This window comes from Pseudonaja textilis, chromosome Z (assembly GCF_049901715.1).
Source record: "Pseudonaja textilis isolate UNSWEBS1 chromosome Z, rPseTex1.2, whole genome shotgun sequence".
In the NCBI taxonomy this organism is placed as follows: Eukaryota; Metazoa; Chordata; class Lepidosauria; order Squamata; family Elapidae; genus Pseudonaja; species Pseudonaja textilis.
Genome location: NC_142008.1, coordinates 124,075,444 through 124,095,693, shown reverse-complemented (window position 1 = coordinate 124,095,693; position 20,250 = coordinate 124,075,444). Strand labels below are relative to the sequence as shown.

General features: G+C 46.2%; 2 protein-coding genes across 2 annotated transcripts in view; both read left to right on the top strand.

Moving 5' to 3' along the window:
• Positions 1-12,992, top strand: part of CNTROB (centrobin, centriole duplication and spindle assembly protein) — a 32,371-nt gene extending 19,379 nt beyond the window's left edge. The window contains 9 exon segments of the mRNA XM_087916966.1: positions 653-778; positions 2,149-2,329; positions 6,253-6,607; positions 7,416-7,579; positions 8,115-8,208; positions 9,094-9,276; positions 9,739-9,874; positions 10,097-10,175; positions 11,977-12,992. Of these exon segments, the coding sequence (XP_087773092.1) occupies positions 653-778; positions 2,149-2,329; positions 6,253-6,607; positions 7,416-7,579; positions 8,115-8,208; positions 9,094-9,276; positions 9,739-9,874; positions 10,097-10,175; positions 11,977-12,123 (1,465 nt within the window). The 3' untranslated portion in view covers positions 12,124-12,992.
• A 3,348-nt stretch (positions 12,993-16,340) lies between these two features.
• The window catches only part of GUCY2D (guanylate cyclase 2D, retinal), a 42,673-nt gene continuing 38,763 nt past the window's right edge, over positions 16,341-20,250 (top strand). Inside the window, exon 1 of the mRNA XM_087916965.1 lies at positions 16,341-16,729. The gene's annotated coding sequence lies outside the window, so the exon portion shown is untranslated. The remainder of the gene's footprint in view (positions 16,730-20,250) is intronic.

Sequence of the window (20,250 nt, the reverse complement as noted above, 5' to 3'; positions counted from 1 at the left end):
TGTGGAAACATCAGTAAAAATAAGAACTCCACGCTCTGTGGTTTATAGCTTTAAGAAGATACAAAAAGTAATTTGAGAATTAACAAGGCACCTTCGTTCCTTGGTGCCTGCTAAAGCTATTTTATTCTATTTTTTACAAATCTTTATTCTGGATAATAAGATTCATAAAATACCCCTGTGTAATCCAAGATGGGCTGAAAGGCAGAATTTAAAACCTCTTTTTGAGTGAGGGAAAAAAACAATCCTTATTTTTACATATAAGGGTAAACATTTTTCTTCTTCTTTTAGAAAGATTAATTCCGTCATGGGAGTGGTATAGTGGCCTAGAGACGGAGCTCTCTCCTCCCAATCAGGAAGCTGTGAGTTCGATCCTAGGTAGGGGCAGATATTTCTCTCTCTGGGCACAATGAGAATATATCTGCTGAACAAAACTCCGCATTGGTGACAGGAAGGGCATCTGGCCAGGAAACACTCTGTTAGCTCCATTCAGTTGCCCAGACTACTCTGCAAGGGATTATGGGATCAATAAAAGAAGATGATGATTGATTCTCTCAAGGCTTATTGCTGGCTACTTTCTGAAATTTGCAAAGAGATCTTTATTTTCTGGGTGGAAAAGTCCTTTATTTTCGATTTTATTTCCTTTTTTTTGCAGGAAGCAGTTGCTGGAGCTAAGCAGCCACCATGAGAAAGAGTTGGCGAAACAGCTGGCTCAGTTCAAATTGGATTTGTCTGAGAAGGAGGCTCAACAGAAGCGCCTCACTGAGGACTACGAACATAGGTAACTGTTATGACTCCCCTTCAAAATTCAAACGAACCAAACAGAAAGCAGCCGTTTCAAAATTAAATCAAACAGAAAGAAGTCTTTCAAAATAACGGCTGGCAGAAATCTCATTCCACAGCATAAATCTTCACTCTGTCCGGCAAACCAGTCCTGACAATAAATCTCAAGTCTCAGAGCTTCTTGCTGTAACGTCCTCACTCAATAAGTCACTTTGTTCCTGGCAAATTTTACCAGCCCAGCTGTGTCCTTTTTATACTCATTGAGGCAACGTGCTAATTTACTGACTCGCCCTCCTCCTTCGTTCCAGCTGAGTTTGCCTTCTCAAACGTCTTCTGTTCCTTACATTTAACCACAAATTTTCCAAGTTCTCATCTCCACTAGAAGACTCTCTCAAAACTTCCCTGTCAGCCATTCCCGGCTGTTGATCAGATAAGGAACCAGAGGAGGTCAAAGGTCCTGACAATTCTAATACATCAGGTCTGTCTTCCTTTGTCACGTCCATCTCCTCATCCTGGTTACTAGTCTAATCACTGAGCCTTGCCGGCTCATATTTTTCTGCCATGTCCTCCTCACTTGAACTCATATCAGTCACAGGAGCTGAATCCAAGCCCGGAGCCACAACAGGTAGCCTTCCCCTGAAATCTCTTCACAGGCAGTCCTCAATTCACGACAGTCGCTGAGTGACCGAATTTGACAACCATTGGACCACAGCTGCTAAATGAATCACTGCAGTTGTTAAGTGAATCAGGCGGTCATTCAGTGAATCTTGTGCCCCCCCCCAATTGATTTTCCATATCAAAAGCTTATTGGGAAGGTCACGAACGGGGATTGTGGGATGCTCCACCTGTTGTAAACAGATGCCAGTGGCCAAGAATCCAAATTTGAATCATGTGGCCCCATGGATTCCTTCACCATTGCAAATGCGAGGACCTGTCCCAAATCCCTTCCTCCAGTGCCATCATAACTTTGAACAATCACTAAATGAACCGTCATAAGTCGAGAATGGCCTGTATTCCCGAGGCCGATCCATCAGCTCCTCCTGGATCCAATGGTCATTAAGTGTGGAAAAACGATCCCAAGTCACTTTTTTCCAATGCCTTCGTAACTTCGAATGGTCACTAAACAAACGGGTCATAAGTCTGGGACTTCCTGTATTCCCAAAGCAGATCCATCAGCCCCTGGATCCGACGGTCGTGAAGTGTGAAAAAAGGTCCCGATTCCCTTTTTCCCATGTCGTAACTTCGAACGGCTCATTAAACAAACTTTCGTATGTCGAGAACAACCTAAATTTTTTTTAAAAAGCCCGTCGTCTTCAGTGTTTCTGACCGGTTGATTTTTTTCCCTCGTCCCTTTTTTTTGCCTTTCAGGCTCTCCAAGCAGCGCGACGACTTGCGAGAGTTCAAGGCCAGGTACCGGCGCCTGGAGGCTCAGCGGGCCGAGATGGTCAGCCAGTTCCAGGCCATGATGCAGTCCCACTGGAACGAGGCCCTACGGCTCTTCGCCACCGGCGGCCCTTCCCTCCAGCCTTCGCCCAAAGCCCCGTGCCAGGTCAGTCGCCATCTTGATCCCTGTCAGTTGTCCCAACTGGTGAACCCAAATCAAAGAAAAAAAAAAACACTTCCGGGAGCTTTGACTCCCCCAAAAGTAAATCTTTATGGGCTACACCAAGGTCCCCAACCTTTCTGGATTGGGGGCCCGGAGTAGGGGGAGGGGAGAAAGAGGGGACGATTTTGTGAGAGGGGCAACAAGGGGGCACCACTGCTACGTTCGTGGCGACATTCGTGCAAGTGGGGCTGCAAGCTCTTGGGGTGATGCTTGTGTGAGTCGGCCTGCGGGTTCCCGCGGTGAGACGGGAATGTGAGTTCCTGCGATGAGGCTCGTGTGAAGCGGGACACGGATTCCCCTTGATGAGGCTTGTGTGAGTCATGCCCCGGTTCCTGCAATGAGGCTAGTGTGAGTGTGGCCGTGAACTCCTGTGACAAGGCTTGCAGGAGTCGGGTTGCGAGCTCCCGTGATGAGGCTCATGGGAGCGGAGCTGCAAGCGCCCACAACGAGGCTAACGCAAGTGGGGCCTCGGGCTCCGGGGACAAGGCTTATGCAGGTGAGACTGTGAGTATATGTGCACCAGACAGTCACACTCACGTGACACTGTGGTATTTGGGCCATGTCCCAGTAGTGTGCCATGTCCCACAGTTTGGTGACCCCTGGCCTACACCATATTGGCATTGAAGAAACAAAACCAGCTCTGGTTTTCCCGCGCGATGACTTCCTTTTGAAGACAGCCAAGTCCACATTTTGAAAGTTGTCAAAGAGGCCATTGGTGTCCAAACTGAACAGACAGGGCATCATCTGTCTCCAATCTACAACGCGGTTGTTTCAGCATTTCCAAGACCGCTCCACACACCCATTGGAACCACTCAGGTGACCCCGAGGACACAGACGAACCTCCAAGTGGCCCCAAGGATTCTCTGAACGGATGCAAATGACCAGCTGCCTGCAAGGAGTATCAATCCTTTCATTCCCGCCATCCAATCAGAGCTGAAGAAGCTTCTCGGATGAGAAGCGAAACGTCTTCAAAGAACCCCCCCCGCCCCCAGAAAGTCCGGTTGCCTCTTGAAAAAAGCACCTTTGGGGATTACTAGTTAAATAATAGCTTCCCTTTCTCCCCACCCCTGCACGATCACATTATACCATGTTTCCCCCAAAACGAGACCCTTAAATGTCTTTTATTTTTTTGCCACCAAAAAAATCACTAGGTCCTATTTTTTGGGGAAGTTCTCCACTGATCTCACTTACACACATTACCCCTGGCCTCCTTTTCGCTGTCAGAGGCCTTCAGGAATTTCTTCTGCAGCCGTCAAGGCTTTCCTGAAGGCCTCTGCAGCCAATAAGAGTGCTCTGGGTCGATCCGGAGCTTTGTTATCAGCTCCAGAGGCCGCCAGGAAAGCCTTGCCAGTTTTGTGGGCTGCAGAAGAAATGGGCTGGCAAGGCAGTTGTCGGGGTGTGCGAGGCCCAGCGACAATTGTCCAAAGGTAAGTAATAGGGCAGCTCCCCATCGTAGCTTAATTTTTACCCATCTACTCTGAAATGGGCGGGATCTTAATTAGGGCTTATTTTGGGGGCGGGGTAGGGCTTATATTGGAAGCACATGTAAAAATCAAGCTAGGACTTACTTTCAGAACAGGTCGCATTTTGGGGGAAACAGTGTAATTATGAGACGTCCCTTTCTAATGGGAACAGTCCGTCTCTCTCACCAGCACCTTCAGCGGGGACCTTGATGGTTTCCAGGCTCTCACAATCTCTGCATTCCAGTTTCTCTTTCTCTTCCCCCGGTTCATTGGCAAGTTGAGGCCGGTTATATTTTGAAAGCAGCAAAGCGTTTCAATCTTGAGTTCCTCGTAAACGTCTCAGAGGTAGTCCTCGGCTTACAACGGGGTGCTTAGTGACTGTTCGAACTTACAATAGCACAGAAAATATATGGTCGTTTCCCCGCTCCCCCTCCCTTACGACTGTTGGATCCAGGGGTTGACGGATCTGCCTCGGGGAATACAGGCACTCCCTGGCTTGCGACAGTTTGTTTAGTGACTGCTGTAAGTTTGAATGGTCACTAAACAAAGTGTTGTAAGTCAAGGACTACTGTATTCCTGAGGCAGATCCAATAGCTCCTGGATCCAACAGTCGTAAGGGTGAAAAGTAGCGTGAAACTCTACGGAAAAAAGTGACTTATGGCTGTTTTTCATGCTTATGACCGTTGGATTCAGGGTCTGACAGATCTGCTTCCGGGAATACAGGTAGTCCTTGATATATAACAGTTTGTTTAGTGAACATTGGAACTTAAAAAAGTGACTTATGGCCCGTTTTTCACACTTACGACCGTTGTAGCATTTCCATGGTCACGTGATCCAAATTCAGATGCCTCCCCTCCAGGGGGAGTGAGATAATATCCCACAGGTTGGGGGCAACAGCAGAGAAGACTTTTCCTAGACCCCAACCGTGGCCACTAGTGGACTTTAATTCCCAGAATTCTCCAGCCAGTCAGGATGTCAGGGTTCCGGCGATCGCCCTCATTGAATCATGAGCCTCGGGCCAAGCTTAAAAAAAAACCTCAAAAGGTTTATTAGGAGCAACAGGCCGGCATTAACCTAAATGAAGCCAACTCTGGCATACGAAATTCACAAATAACCCGTGACCCTGTTCCCCCCCCCCCGGGTGTGTCATAAATCAGATTCTCCAATGAAGCACTGTTCACAGGCTGGGTGTCATCAATCGTGTTCCCCAATAAAGGATTTTCGGGCCCAGAAGATCCGGTCGCTTAGCTACAATCTTTTTAAGGCAATGGTGGAATGTACTCCTGGTTTTTCTCCTCCCCTCCCCCAGCCCCCACTTCGTTTATGGCAGCTTGAAAAAAGGTATGGGGATGTCTTACGAGTTGACACGGGGTTTACCAGAATTCAGCATGGATAAGAAACAAATGTGGCTAGACTACTTTTATTGCACTTTTTTGCGAGGGGATGGGATAATTTTTTTAATAAATAGTGTGGCGACTCATAAAACATTCCTAGGCCTGTTTTATTAATTGCCATAAAAAAGAAAAGGGGGGCAGGGGAGGAGAAAGGAAATTGGAAGAGCGGTGCAGCAGTTTGAAAGCGAAAGTGTCAGCACTCTGACATGCACCACCCTGTTCAAATCATAAGTCTCTAGCCACATCGCTCAGAGTGAAAAAGATTGATTTACTAGGAGTTGACATGTTGGTGTTTCCCGGTTGCAGCCGACTCTGACACATCGTTCATTTCACCCTTGACCCTGGTCTTCCTCCCACTCCCTGGATGTATATTCTCCAATGAGACACATCCATAGCCAAGAGTCATCAATCATGCTCTCCAGTAATAATCTTGAGTGCCAATAGCTTCAGCTGCCAAAGCGATTATCTGAAGCATTTAAGGAATGCACTGCTTTCCCCTGCCTCCCTTTCTGCTGACAACTAAAAAGACCAAAGGAGTATTTTTTAGCTTATGGAAATTAAATTCCAACTCTTATCTATAAAAGATTGTAACTAAACTACCAGAGCTTTTGTCCACGAATAGATTTAATTGGAGAATGTGATTGATGACACCCAGCCAGTGAACGTGCTCAATTGGAGAATCTGTTTAAGAGACACCCAGCAGGGAGGTGGGGAAAACAGGCTCACAGGGGACTGGAAATGACCTAGGCCAGAGTTGGCTTCATACAGGGTAATGCCAGTATGTCGCCTCTAATGAATCCTTCTGAAGTTTTTTGAAGTTTGGCTCGAGAATCATGATTTCATTAGGGCGATTGCTGGAATCCTGACATAGCAGGTATGCGGTCGAAAAGAAGAGCTGGTTAGGGAGTTTGGGGAGTTGAAATCCACAAGTCTTTAACTTAAAAGTGCTCAAGGTTGGACGCCTATGGCTTTAAACAGAATTTCCTTTTCCCCTGCTTTGACCTTGTAGGAGTCTGAATCAGACCCCAACTCCGAGTCAGGATTTCTGGGGCCCCCTGACCCGCCCAAGAAGACCCCGAAGGGGGAGACTCTCTGCAGCAATGCTGGCATGGGCGACGGCAAGGAGCTGGCGTGGGCCAAGGTGGGGCCGCTGCAGCCTGTCCTCCATCAGCAGACCAAATTGCAGGGGGGCTCGGAAGGTCCCGAAAAACGCCTGCGGGAGTCTTCCCGGCCTTTCCTGCCCCTGGTGCCGGACGTAGGGCGCCTCTCCTCCGAATTCAGCCACATTCTCAACTCCAGCCTCCTCAGCCAACAGGGCTTCCAGCAGCTGGACCCCCAGGTGGACACCACCATCGCCGGACCAGGTGGGTGTGCCATACGGAGGCCGTCCTTCAAGGGTCTCTACACATGGAGGCTCTGATTTCTAGTCCTGCCTTGGGTGTGAAAGCTGGATGGGTGGCTTTGGACCAACCTCTTTTTCTCCCTCGTTCTCTCCCTTCCTCTCTCCCCCACTCTCCCTCCCTCTCTCTCTGTTTTTGTCTCTTCCTCCCTCTCCCTTCTCCCCCTCCCTCCCTCCCTTTCTCACCCTCTCTACCTCCTCCCCTCTGTCTCTCTGTCTCCCTCCCTCTCTCTCTCTTCTTCTCCCTCTCCCTCACTCTCTCGTGGTGGGGAAAATAGGAAAAGGAGGAAGGAATATTAGGTATTTTTGCTGTTTTTGTAAAAATAATTAAGACAAGATATGGGAGAGAGGGATGATAGTGACGATATATGAACGGTGGATAAATGAATGATAAATGGATAGGGATGGAGAAAGAAAGGAAGAATAGGTAGATAGATAGATAGATAGATAGATAGATAGATAGATAGATAGATAGATAGATAGATAGATAGATGATAGATAGATGATAGATCGATAGATGATAGATAGATAGAAAGATAGATGATAGATAGATGATAGATCGATAGATGATGGATGGATAGATAGATTGATAGATGATTGATAGATAGATAGACAGACAGACAGATAGATAGACAGACAGGCAGACAGATGATGGATGGATGATAGAGATAGATGATAGATGGACGGATTTCGCGTCTGAACCAAGACTAAGATCTGAGTCTTCCCCTTTTCCCCCTTTTTTCCTTCCTTCCTTTCCATTTTCCTTTTATCAGGTTTGAATTTCCACCCGGAAAACCTGGCTGAACACCCCTTTGCGGATGAGAGGGACGACTCCAGCCCGGAGTTGGCAGGGAATGACAGCGAGGTCACTCAGCCCAGCACTGGGGAGAGTGGGACGCAGGGACTGCAGCCGGACTTAAACTACTATATGCGCCTGGTACAGAGCCATTTTGTAGCCTGCGGGAAAAGATATGTCTGTGTGTGTTTCTGTCTGTCTGTCTGTCTGTCTGTGTGTGTGTGTGTGTGTGAGAGAGAGAGAGAGAGAGAGTATGAAAGGCCAGCTAGTTGGATGTCTAGCTGAGTTGTAGATCAATGTGTCTCAACCTTGGCAACTATAAGCTACGTGGACTCCAAATCCCAGAATGACTTGTAAGATATGTGGACTTCAACTCCCAGAATTCCCCAGTCAGGATACAAGTCTTAAAGCTGCCAAGGCTGAGAAATAGTGATAATGTAAGAGTGGCTTTACAGTGACTGAACTTTCTTATTAAAGCAAGTTTTCACAAAGCTAAAAAGGCTCTCTTTTCTCCCTAAAACCTCCAACCTTTCTCCCAACCCCCCAAATGTTTATTTACCTTATTAACCATGTTGGGTTTTTTTTCTTGGTACTGATAATAGACCTGGAGTGGGGTGTGGGAAACGGAGTTCTTTCTCGTCTAACTCTTTTCCACCTGCGATCTCCACCCCACCAGCTTCTGAGCCACTCAGACTTCGAAGGAAGCGCTCCGCAGACTGAGACGTGTGCCGCAGACAGCCCACCCCGTACCATGAATCGGACCCAGGCCGGTAAGCCCCTGGCCCAGCCTACCTCCTCCACTTTTCCAAGACCATTCTTTCCCGAGCGGCTTCTGATCATTCTCCCAATCTTTGCTTATATCTACATATATAAAAGCGGAAGACCCTCACGCATCATCACAAAAATCTCCAGAACCGTCAAGCCTATAAACTTGAAATTGGGCACGTCTGTTCCTCTTGGCTTCTAGGGGCTCCCTAAGAAAGGATTTTTCCAAATGACTCTCAGAGCATTTAGAGTATTATTATTATTGTCCTGTATTATTATTAACAGGCTCTGATGCTAAGGAGTCCTTCTCCCCCTCCCCACCTGAAAAGAAATCTCTTCCAAATGCCTAAGTCACATTTTTCAGTGCCCTTTGAACAGTCATTAAACGAGCGGTGGGAAGTTGAGGACTGCTTCTATATTAAATGGATAAAGATTACATAATTAGGAACCGGGTGCCAATGGATCAGAATTCTTGGCAAGGTAAGGACTGCCTGAATTTGGAGAACAGACCGTGTGAAAAGTGACGCAGGGATGTCCAACCTTGGCAGCTTTTAAGACCTGTGGATTTCAACTCCTAGAATTCCCCAGCCAGCACCTCACAGTTTCCCATTTAATTTTCCCACCCTCTAACTTGTTTATTAATTTAACTTCTCGTGGATTATTTTTTTCCTCACTTTGCTGAAATCAAGGTATATTACACCTACCACATTCCCGCTATTGACTAAGAAAGTTTCCCAATTAAAAGAAGAAGATATACTTGTCCATGCTGAATTCTGGGAAACCTTCCTGGCTGGGGAATTCTGGGAATTCAGCTGATCTCTGCTCCGATTCTTGGTGGCATCGAGGCCTCTGCTCCTTCCCACCTGAAGGTTTCCTGTCTCTTTTCCCAGGTAACTCTCAGTTTTATCACGAACGGTCCACAGCCCTCTGGGATCCGGCGCAGTCCTCTTTCAGCACGATTCGCATCCAGCCACCCAGCAGCGCCGCCGTCCAAAAAACCAAAGTCCCCCTGCCCAAATCTGGACCGGTCTGCTTAAGCCTGGAACCAGTGAGCCCCTCCAAACAGAACGTTGGTACGTGGGTCGTTCCTTGACCCGTGTGGGTCCAGTTGGCCACGCTTGGAGCCCTGGACTTATTTTTTCTCTTTTCTTTTTCCTCCTCCTCCTCCTCCTCCTTCTCCTCCCCTCCCTCTCCCCTTCCTGCCCTTTTCCTCTTCCGCTCCCTCCCTCCCTGTCCTTCCCCTCTCCTCCCCTCCTCTCTCTTCCCTTCCTCTCTCCTCTCATTTCCTCTTCTCTCCCTCTCTCCTCTCCCTCCCTTCCCTCTACCCTCTTCCCCTTTCCCCTCTTCCTCTCTCCCTCCTTTCCAATTCTCTCCTCTTCCTTTCCCTCCCCTCTCCCTCTCCCTCTCTCCCCTTCTTCTCCTCTCTTCCTGTCTCTCCTTTTCTACTCTGTCTCTTCTCCCATCTCCCCATCTCTCTTCTCCCTCTCCTCTGTCCTCTCCCTCTCTCTCCCCCCCTCCCCTCTTCTCTCCCCCAGCCCACGAAGAAGGCATCCTGTCCCCCAACCACGTGGCAGCCGTCTCGCTCCTTCTCAAACAGTACCAGGCCAAGGGGAGACCTGTGCCCTCCACAGAAGAGCTGTACAAATACTTGCACAGGATAGGGCAGAACGGGTAAGGTGTAAGGGGCGCTTCTCGGCCTGGGGGAAGAGGGGACGGATGGACTCCCTCGGACCTCTGCGCTCCCTGTGGCTCAGAGGGAGGAGACAGCCCCAACTTTTCCAGGGGTGGAGAGCTGTGTGTGTGTGTGTGTGTGTGTGTGTGTGTGTGTTGTGTGTGCGGCTGGGTTTTGCTCTAACGGCTCCTCCTTCTGAATTTTGGGATTTCTGCATCCAGCCCAGAAACCAAAGGCGACGGGAACCTGCCAGCCCGCCGGAACCTCGATCCGAAATTGTCCGAATCGATGAGGAAAGAGGTAGGTGCATCATTACGGACATGGTTACGGGCAGTCTTCGACTTAGCAACCACCGCCGAGGCCGTCGTTCCTGCTGCTAAGCGGGACCATTTGGGAAGTGGGCTTGGCCCCCTTTAACAGCCTTTCTTGCCACCGCCGTGAAGCGAATCGCTGCTGTGGTTAAGTTAGTAACACAGTTGTTAAGCGAATCTGGTCCCCTCCCCCTCCCCCGCCAACTCCTGCTAATTCAGAAGGTCGCAAAAGGGTATCACGTGACCCTGGGGGCTGCCACGACCGGCATAAATACGAATCAGTCACCAAGGGCTTGAATGTTGATCACGTGACCCCAGGGACACTGGCACAGTCATATGTGTGAAAACCGTTCCTAAATGTCTTTTTTTCACTGCCATTGTAACTTCCAACAGTCGCTAAACAAATACAGGACTACCTGCATTTCTGGAGCAGGGACAAACTAGAATAGAAATAGAATTAGAATGAATAGAGTAGGGTAGGGTAGGGTAGGGTAGGGTAGGGTAGGATAGGATAGGATCAGATAGAAAATGAATAGAATAGAATAGAATTTAGAATAGAATAGAATAGAATAGAAAAGAATAGAAAATAGAATAGAATAGAATAGAATAGAATAGAATAGAATAGAATAGAATAGAATAGAAAATGAATAGAATAGAATTTAGAATAGAATAGAATAGAATAGAAAAGAAAATGAATAGAATAGAATAGAAAATGAATAGAATAGAAAATGAATAGAATAGAATAGAATTTAGAATAGAATAGAATAGAAAATGAATAGAATAGAATAGAATAGAATAGAATAGAATAGAACAGAACAGAACCATATTGGAATATAGAATAGAATATAGAATAGAATAGAATAGAATAGAATAGAATAGAATAGAATAGAATAGAATAGAAAATGAATATAAAATAAAATGAATAGAATAGAATAGAATATGAATAGAATAGAAAATGAATAGAATAGAACAGAACAGAACCATATTGGAATATAGAATAGAATAGAATATAGAAATAGAATAGAATAGAATAGAATAGAATAGAATAGAATAGAACAGCTGCGTCTCCTAAAATGAGGTGCCCCGATGAGGTGATTTCCAGCAAGATTGATTTCCCAGAAGTTGTCTCTCCTCTAGCCAGGTGGATCCCCGGACGTTTTCCTTGCGTTTCTTTTCCAAGTGAGGACGAGGTCCCTGTTCTTTCTCCAAAAGGTTGCAGCCCAGAGCCTTTGGTTCTGGATTAGCATCTAGCAAGATCCTGGTTTCCCAGTAGAAAAAAAACAGAACAAAGTGATAGAGAGATGAGAGAGAATAGAATCGAAGGGACCTTGGAGTTCTTCTAGTCCAACTCACTGCTTAGGCTTGGGAAGACTGGCAAGGCTCCTAGCCAGCGGTGGGATTCAATTTTATTTTACTACCGGTTCTGTGGGCGTGGCTTGGTGGGTGTGGCTTGGTGGGCATGGCAGGGGAAGGATACTGTAAAATCCCCCTCCCCTCCCCACCCCACTAACCTGCTTTCCAGCTCCGTTCTCCTGTGCAGGGCAACCAAAGAAGACCCAGCCAATCAGCTGGGACTCAGGAGGCAGAGACTAGGTGGGGGTGGGGCCAGTCAGAGGTTGCATGTGCCAGTTCTGCAGAACTACTCCAAATTTCCGCTATCGGTCCTGCAGAACTGGTCCGAACCGTCTGAATATCCGCCTCTTGCTCCTAACCCCAACCCCCAAGCAAGGCAGGCGAGGAAATCGCGACCCCGGGAACGCTTTCAGTCTCTGTCCTTGTTTCCTCTTCAGGGCCCTCCCAGCCGGCGGGCGGGGAGCTCAGGGCCTGGTCGCGAGAGGTCCCACGCTCCTGGGAAGACGGGGAAGAAGCTCTCCGGTTCGCTGGCCTCACACTCTCGCAGCAGCAGCAGCAGCCGGGGAGGGAGCGTGTGGAGATAGCGTCCCTCGGCCACCGGATCGCTTATCTCCGCCCCCCCCCCCCATTTCGTGGCTTTGTCCGCTGGATCGACACAGGTGGAGCATCGCCAACAAACCCTGGCTTGCTGTCCAGCTAGGGAATCTAAAATAAGGCTGGGAATGGAAGACTGTGTCGTTTTAAGCCGCCACTCTGGCAAAGTCAGAAATGGGAACGACCTCCGTGGGGCCCCGTTTTGGGGTCGCCGAGAAACGATGCCGCCAGACCTTTGCAAGATCTACTTCTCGGGATCTCTGAATTTCATCCGTCGGCGTTTCTCTTATTCCCGAGGTCCATTCTGCAGTCCATTTGCAGAAGAAGTCTCCAAACATGGCCGCCTTAAGACTTGTGGACTTCAAACTCCCAGAATCCCCCAGCCAGCTCCTCCCCCCCTCTCCCTTCTCTGAGAATCAAGATATATTACGTCGACCGCATACCCGCTATCAAGGAATTTATCCCATTTTTTAAAAAAATGCAATAAAGGTAGTTTAGCCACATTGGTTCTTATCCATGCTGAATTCTGGCTGGGGAATTCTGGGAGTTGAAGCCCAAAAGTTTTAAATTGGCTAAGTTTGGAGTCTTCCACAGCTTTGTTCCACCCGACCTCAAAGGAAAGAGGCTTTCTTAGCGTCAAGTTACAGGATGCATTTGCAACCTTCTCCATAAGCAACCTTTCCTGGCTTATTTCAAGCCCATCCTAAACCTGGTTTGTCGTGTTTACTTCTGGATACACCAAGTTCTAGGAACGCCCGGCTTGGCTTTATACGTTTGCTCTTTTTTGCAGAGTTTATTATTTTTGTAAAAAGGTTATTTTCTAAATAAATGGCACCGTGAGCTGTTTTTAAGCAAAGAGTAGCACCCCCCGCTCTTCTTCCTTGTCGCTGGCATTGCAGTTCTTTTTCATAACATGTTGACTTCTAACTCAGTGAAGGACCAAACGATTGGTTGAAAAACTGGTCTGTTTAAAATTGGGGATTGTAGGGAGAATAGTTTTTATTCGTTTTATGTATTTATTATGAAACAGTTGCCATCTGTCCTGTGTTAAAACGGCTCTAGGTTACAGCTTACAGCGTAAAAACATTTTAAACAACATTAAAATTGTCACTTATAACAAGCAAATAAGATTAAATCAATAACATATGATGACGAAGAAAGATATCAGCGGTGGCGGCACGGTAGAAAGGTGGGAATCTGTTAATTTCCTTTTATTTAAATAGTTAATCTCTCTTACTGGCACAGTCCTGCTGAGCTTTAAATCCTTAAATGTGGGGAATTCAGATCTTTTAGAGACGTAAAGTTAAAAAGATCCCGCTGCTTTTCAGAGTTTTGTACATACAGCTAGTCCTCAGGTTAACGGCCTCAGTTGGGAGCAGAATTCCCGTTGCTATGTGAGGCACTTGCTGAGCGAGTCGTGTGGGGATTTTATGACCGTTTTTGTACTGGCTGTTAAACAAATCCTTGCGGTCGTTAAGCGAATCTTGTCGACGTTAAGCAAATCCAGCTTCTCCCATTGACTTTGTCTGCCGGAGGTTGGTTAGGGTCACAGTGGCGATCATGTGATCCCTGGATGCTATATACCAGTGCCAACCTCCCAAATTTTGATCATGGGACCGCGAGGATGTTGCGACGGTCATAATTGCAAGGAACGGCCGTAAGTCACTTTTTTCAGAGCCATGGTGTCATCACACAGTCTCCAAACAAGCGGTTGTAGGTTGAGGACTGCCTGCAATAGGTAGTTGGGCGCCCCTGCAGCTGGCAAGCGTTGGCAGAACGCACGCTTCGTAATTTTCACAGTTGCAAAAACTGGACTGCGTGCTTTATAGTGTATCTAAAATTGCTTTGCACAACACCACCTTGGAGCAAGTTTGCTCAACTTTTAACAAGGCGGGTGCATGAATCTACACTTTTCCATTGGACCAGCACTAAACATTAAACGATCCTCTTTAACGACCCCGTAATCCCTTGCGGGGTGGAGTCGGAGCAACCGAATGGAGTTAGCAGAGGGTTTTAATGGCCGGATGCCCTTCCTATTGCCAGCGTGGAGTTTTGTTCAGCGGATATATTCTCATTGTGACCAGAGAGAGAAATAATCTGCCTCTACTTAGGATCAAATTTAACAGCCTCCTGATTGTGAGGCGAGAACACCTCTGGGCCACTGCACCACTCCAAGCCCACATTAAACAATGGTAGGCTTTATTCTGGTTAACTGGGTTTACTGGTTAACTGGGGCCGGGGGGGGTGGGGCGCTGAAAAATTGCTCCGCTGTGCAATTTTTCTCCTCTGTTTCTTTCATTTCCTGAAGTGAAACATTAAGAGGCACAGAATCTCGGTGATCAAAATAAAACGTGTTTTATTGTCCTTCCTTTTATCATCCAAGCTGTCCCGCGTGCAAAGCTCAGGATTAGACGACCTTTCCCCGTTCCCTGCAACCTGCCCATTTTCCGGGAATTTGTCGCAGGGCTCCATTCCCACCAGTTTCGGCTGAAGAACCTGCTTGCAGCCCCCCCGGTCCTCCCCGTACAACAGTAATAGACAAAGCGTGTTCAACCCAGCAGGGGTCTGCCCCAAAATAGTCCCCCTGCCAGAAGTATTACATTTTTTTTTGCAAAGGAAGCTGTGTTAGGCGCAAAAGAGAAACGCTCGGTTTGATTTTGAAATGGGCTGCCCCAGATCTGATTCCTGCTCAAGTCCCTTTTCCTGCCTCAGTTTGATCTACTTTTCACATTCTCTCCTGGTTATCTAGCAACCCTGCAAAAAGAAAAGAGAAAAGAGAAAGGAAAAAAAAAGAAGGAAGGAAGGAAAAGGAAGAAAAGAGGAAGGAAAATAAAGGGGAAGAAAGGAAAGAAAAAGGGAGGGAGGAAGGAAAATGATGGAAGGAATAAAAAGGAAAGGAGGGAGGGAGGGAGGAAAATAATGGAAAGAAGGAAGGAAGAAAAGGAAAGGAAGAGGAAGGAAGGAAAAGCTAGGAAAAGGAAGGGGAAAGAAAGAATGAAGAAAGGAAAAAGGAAGGAAAAGAAAACGATGGAAGAGGAATAAAAGAAAAAGGGAGGGGGGAAAAGATGGAAAGAAGGAAGGAAAAAAGGAACCTGGGAAAAGGATGAAGGAAGGGGAAAGAAGGAATGAAGAAAGGAAAAAAGGAAAGGAAAATGATGGAAGAGGAATAAAAGAAAAAAAGGGAGGGGGAAAAGATGGAAAGAAGGAAGGAAAAAGGAAGCTGGGGAAAGGATGAAGGAAGGGGAAAGAAGGAATGAAAGGAAAGAAAAGGGAGGGAAGGAAGGAAAAGGATGGAAGAAAGAAAAGGGGGAAAAAAGTATTTTGGACTCACAGCAGGAGGCTTCAATCCCTTCCAAAGCGTCTTGCAGCTTTCTCTTTCAAGCCACCTTCTTCGGTTTTGTGGTCTCCTGATCTGCCCAACATCTAACCAGCATTTTCTCAAATGGGTTGTCTCTCAAATCTCTGGCCAAAGAGTTGGCTCTTAGCTCCACTCCCCTCCCCTTCCCTCCCCTCCCCCCAGTTGCCTTGTAGGAATTTCCCTCCATTGGGCCTCTTCATCCTTTTCCTTCTCCCTCCCGTCCTTCATTTTTTGCGCTCTTCTCTCCATCCCTTTCTCTGCAATCAAACAACAGACACAAACTCAAAATAAACCGCACCAAACTAAATACGACTTCAGCAATAACAGAGTGGTCAATGTCTGGAATCCTCTACCTGTGATTTCTTCCCCAAACCCCAAAAACTTTAACCATAGACTGTCTACTATGGACCATGTCACCCCTTTCCTAAGGGGTCTGTATGGGGCGTGCATAAGCGCACCAATGTGCCCACCGTCCCTGTCCTATTGTTTCTTTTTTATTTTTCTTATATGTACCCATTTCACGTATTCATAACTATGTTCATACTTATACCTATTGCCTTGTAAGCGACGGACAAATCAAAATAAATAAACATCTCATCACCTTGCAAAGGGTCGACAATTTCCAGCAGCGCCAACCTCCACTCTTTTGTCTCTCTGCTTCATCTAGACTGGCCTCCGCTCCGTCACCCTGGCCGTGAGGTCACCTGCCTCTCCCCTGCCCACCCAGCCCCCCCCGCTGCAGTCCGGCCTACCTACCTCTCCCCCCTCCTCCGAGGACCTAATCTGATTAGCTATTAAGAGACCGTTGAACGTGGATTATGGGTTTTAAAAAATAAAAATCGCTCCTCCTCCATAAACACCAGTTGAGAAGGTTGTAAGCGCCCAAGTCTTCTGGTCAACTTTCTCTCCTTGGATCCAAAAGAAGACCAGCTCCCATGGGCCACCACTGACCCGTGCCCTGGACCCCCCGCCCAAGAAAGGAGGACGAAGGCCAGAAATGATCGGCAAACCCCACTTTCTCCAAGCCAAATTCCCCCTCACTGGGGATGAAGGCCAGAATTGATTTTTGGTTTTGTTTTACCCCTTGGAATTAGAATTTTCTTCTTTCTTTACCATAATTCTAACTTGGTTTCCTAAGAATTCTCTTGGATTTTAGCAAATGGATTGATTTTATATATACATATATATATATATATATTTTCCGGGGGCTTGGCATTTTTCGGAATCATTCAGATTTGGTAAGAGAATTTGTGATGTGTAGTGTTAACAAGCCTGATTGTCTTCCTCTGGGTTAAGCATTGGGATGGATCTGGGAACTAGGAATGGTGATTATACGCCGGAAAAAAAGGAAAAAAAAGGGAGGGTAAAGGGGAAACTTGGTTTGTTTTCAGTTTCTTGCATAACCTCTGGACAGAAGGAGGCTAAAATGGACAGTGAAGGTCTTTATTTTATCTTTCTCCAAGGTTTGATCTGTGTTTGGTCCATTTTCTTGTAAATTCAGGTATCTGGGTGAAGTTCGTTGTGGCAAAATAATAATAATAATAATAATCTCTGTGTGTCTTTTGGGAAATGAGTTTGGGTGGAGGGGATGATGGAACCAGAAGGGGAAGCGATGGAGAAATGTGACTTTTAAAAAGGGAGAATATTTGTGGATTTGAGGGCCTATTAACGATAGTAAACCAGGAATATTGGCCATAACAGAATGAAAAAAGGATGTTGTAACATAACCTGGTTTTGCTAAGAGGATGAGGAATATGGTGAGTTCTCTCCAGATCAAAGGTTGCAGATATTTTGATGTTCTTCAGAACCCGGAGACAAAATAATGAGGTTATTTCTGCCTTTTCTGCAAGAAGCTTTTGGGCTAAAAATGGTTACCCTTCAAACTATAAATAGCAAAGTTCTCTTAAGAATTAAGGGAGGATAGAAGAGAAACATTGAAGCATGGGGTTGAACTATGGTGTCTTTAATGCTCTCTGAACTTGGCGATTTTCTTGCAGATGTTTCATGACCCAGCTAGGTAACATCAGCAGTACTAGAAGGGAAGAGGAGGAGGAGGAAGAGGAGGAGGAGGAGGAGGAGAAGGAGGAGGAGGAAGACTATAGGGTCCTTGGTGCTCTCTAAGTGTGGCAATTTTCCTTCAGACATTTCATGACCCAACTAGGTAACATCATCTGTGCTAGAAGGGAGGAGGAAGAGCAGGAGGAGGAAGAGGAGGAAAAACTGTAGGGTCCTTTGGGCTCTCTGAGCTTGGCGGTTTTCTTTCAGATGTTTCATGACCCAACTAAGTAACATCATCAGTGCTATATCAAGGACCATCACACTGAGGATGTCACCTGCTTCGGTAATGAAATGTCTGCAAGAAACCAAGAACCCCACAATTATGGGAGGCATCACCCCAAACATCTAGAACGAGGCATTTGGAAAAAAAAAACCCCTCTACTCCAACTTACGTTGACCTAACAGGAGCTAGCAAATTGTTCCTTTTCAAGTAGGGGCCAAGAGATAGCACTTCGTGGAATTTGGGCTCTTATATACATATATTTCTTGGTCTGTTTTAAGTTTTGCAACTCTTCAATCAACCAACCCTTCCTTCTCCAGGTCTTCTTTCTTGTTCTTCCCATGCTTGTGCCCCTGAGAGGCCTGTTCAGCCTTACACCTGGCTTGGGGGTTGTGAGTAGAGGTGTTGGTGAATAAATGTGATTTGCACCACGGAGACCTCAGACCTTCAGGTATTGTGTCAGTCTCCTCTGGTTTACAAATCTACCCCACTTCCCCTTCTGTAGAGGTTAATCTTACCCCTTGACCTGTTCACACACTAGGTTACATCATGCTTTTTAATCTTAGCTGGTTGATTAACTCGTGACATCTCACCACACCTGAGCAAACCACCTTACGTCTTAGCAAACGGTGGGAAACGACCAAAAAATACCTTCTATTTTGCTTCTTTTTATTCGTCTCTGAGATCAACTGGCATCTTCTCAAGTGCCCATTGGGTGGGATGAGATCTAGAAGGAAGAGGAATGCTTCCAGGTAAAATATCTTGGAGGCCTGCAGTGAGTCATGGTTTTATTAAATGGGACATGTGTCGGAATTCTTACAAAAATCAGGGAAACTGGGACGCTATTTTACTTCCAGCAGTTTGTGAATGTGTTTGTGGAAAACAGCTGATTTATCAAGAAACTGATCTTAGCAGCCGATTTATCTTACAAGGCACTCTGTATCATCCTTATTCCTATTACATTTAGAACGTGCATGTCGTTTTCGTGACAAAAGTGTAGAAAATTATTTGCCAGGACAAGCTGTTTGGGGATTTTGTTCGACAGTCCAGTTTACATCTCTTGTGATTCTCTGGTGGGGCTTCCTTGCCCGTTGATAACGTTCACCAGGTCTTTTATTTTGCTTAGGTTCCCAACTATGAGAACAATCCACCTCACCCTTCCACGTGTCTTCTGTACCTCTGGGACAGGAAGTCAGCCGGAGAAAGCATCGGGACAGTTTACGCAACTGTCCAGAGTTACACAACAAGCAATTGGCACAGTTTACAGGTTGTTTTGATCCAATTTGTATTCCCTTGCGGCCGTGTTTTTCAACCTTGGGGACTTTAAGATGGCTGGATTTCCAACTCCCAGAATCGCCTCACCGATACCCATCGCCAGTCCTTTTTCATTTTATTTTTTTGTGTACACACACACACACACACACACACACACACACACTTACTTTGAATTGTCAGGGCCTATCATTTACAGAAAAGCAAAGACAGAACAAAAAAGGAATATAAACGTATATATTAATAGTGTACACTAGTAATAGTGTAACAGCATAGTTTTAACTAGGTTTCTCTCTCTATTAGCTTATTTGTAGTTCTGTTCGTTGTATTGGCATATTTATTACTATAAACTATCTTTATATTTAGTTCATACCTAGCAATAATCCTTCTTCATCTAATATCTACCTCTTATCTCTAACCACTTGTAAAATCTATTCCCTGTTAAGTAGTATTCTGTATCTTCTTTGTCCTTTATTTTTAATGTCAATCTATCCATCTCTGCACAGTCCAATATTTTCCAAATTACGTCCTCATCTGATGGAGTGTTTTCGTTTTTCCAATATTGTGCAAATACAATCCTTGCTGCTGTCAATACATGCAAAACGATAGATAGATAGATATAAAACTAGACCCATTGCTAGTCCTCTAGAGCAGCGTTTCTCAAGCCGGCTCGGGGAATTCTGGGAGTTGAAGTCGCCCCATCTTCAAATCCCCAAGATTGAAAAAAAAACCCTGCTTTACAGGATCGGCAATGGGTAGCAGTGGATTCAACAGCTATTGGGACTTGGCCAACTCAAGTTGGACTTGGGTGTCAAGTCGAGCCCAAGATTGAGATCTTGGGGGGTGGGGAGTGGTGGGGGAAGATGCTGAAAAATAAATAATGATGAATCGCTTTCTGGGGTGAAGCTGTGCGACTGTGTCTTCAAGGTCAGTAGGAGTTGAGCTTGAAAGTTATAGCAGATGTACTCAGATGACTTCAGCTGACCGGAGTTAAGTAGGGTCAGAAGATTGCCTGGCTAGAGTGGCTGGCTTATTAAAAAAATACACAAGCATTGGAGAAGAGGAGCCTGTTGCCAAGAACGCAGCTTGATCGCAGCTCAGTTTAAAAAAAAAATATATATTTTTCTTATAAACTGGAATGCTCTGCAGGAGCTGGAGGAGTTTTGTTCTCTTGTGAGTTTGTGCTTGATAAATGTTGAATATTCAAGG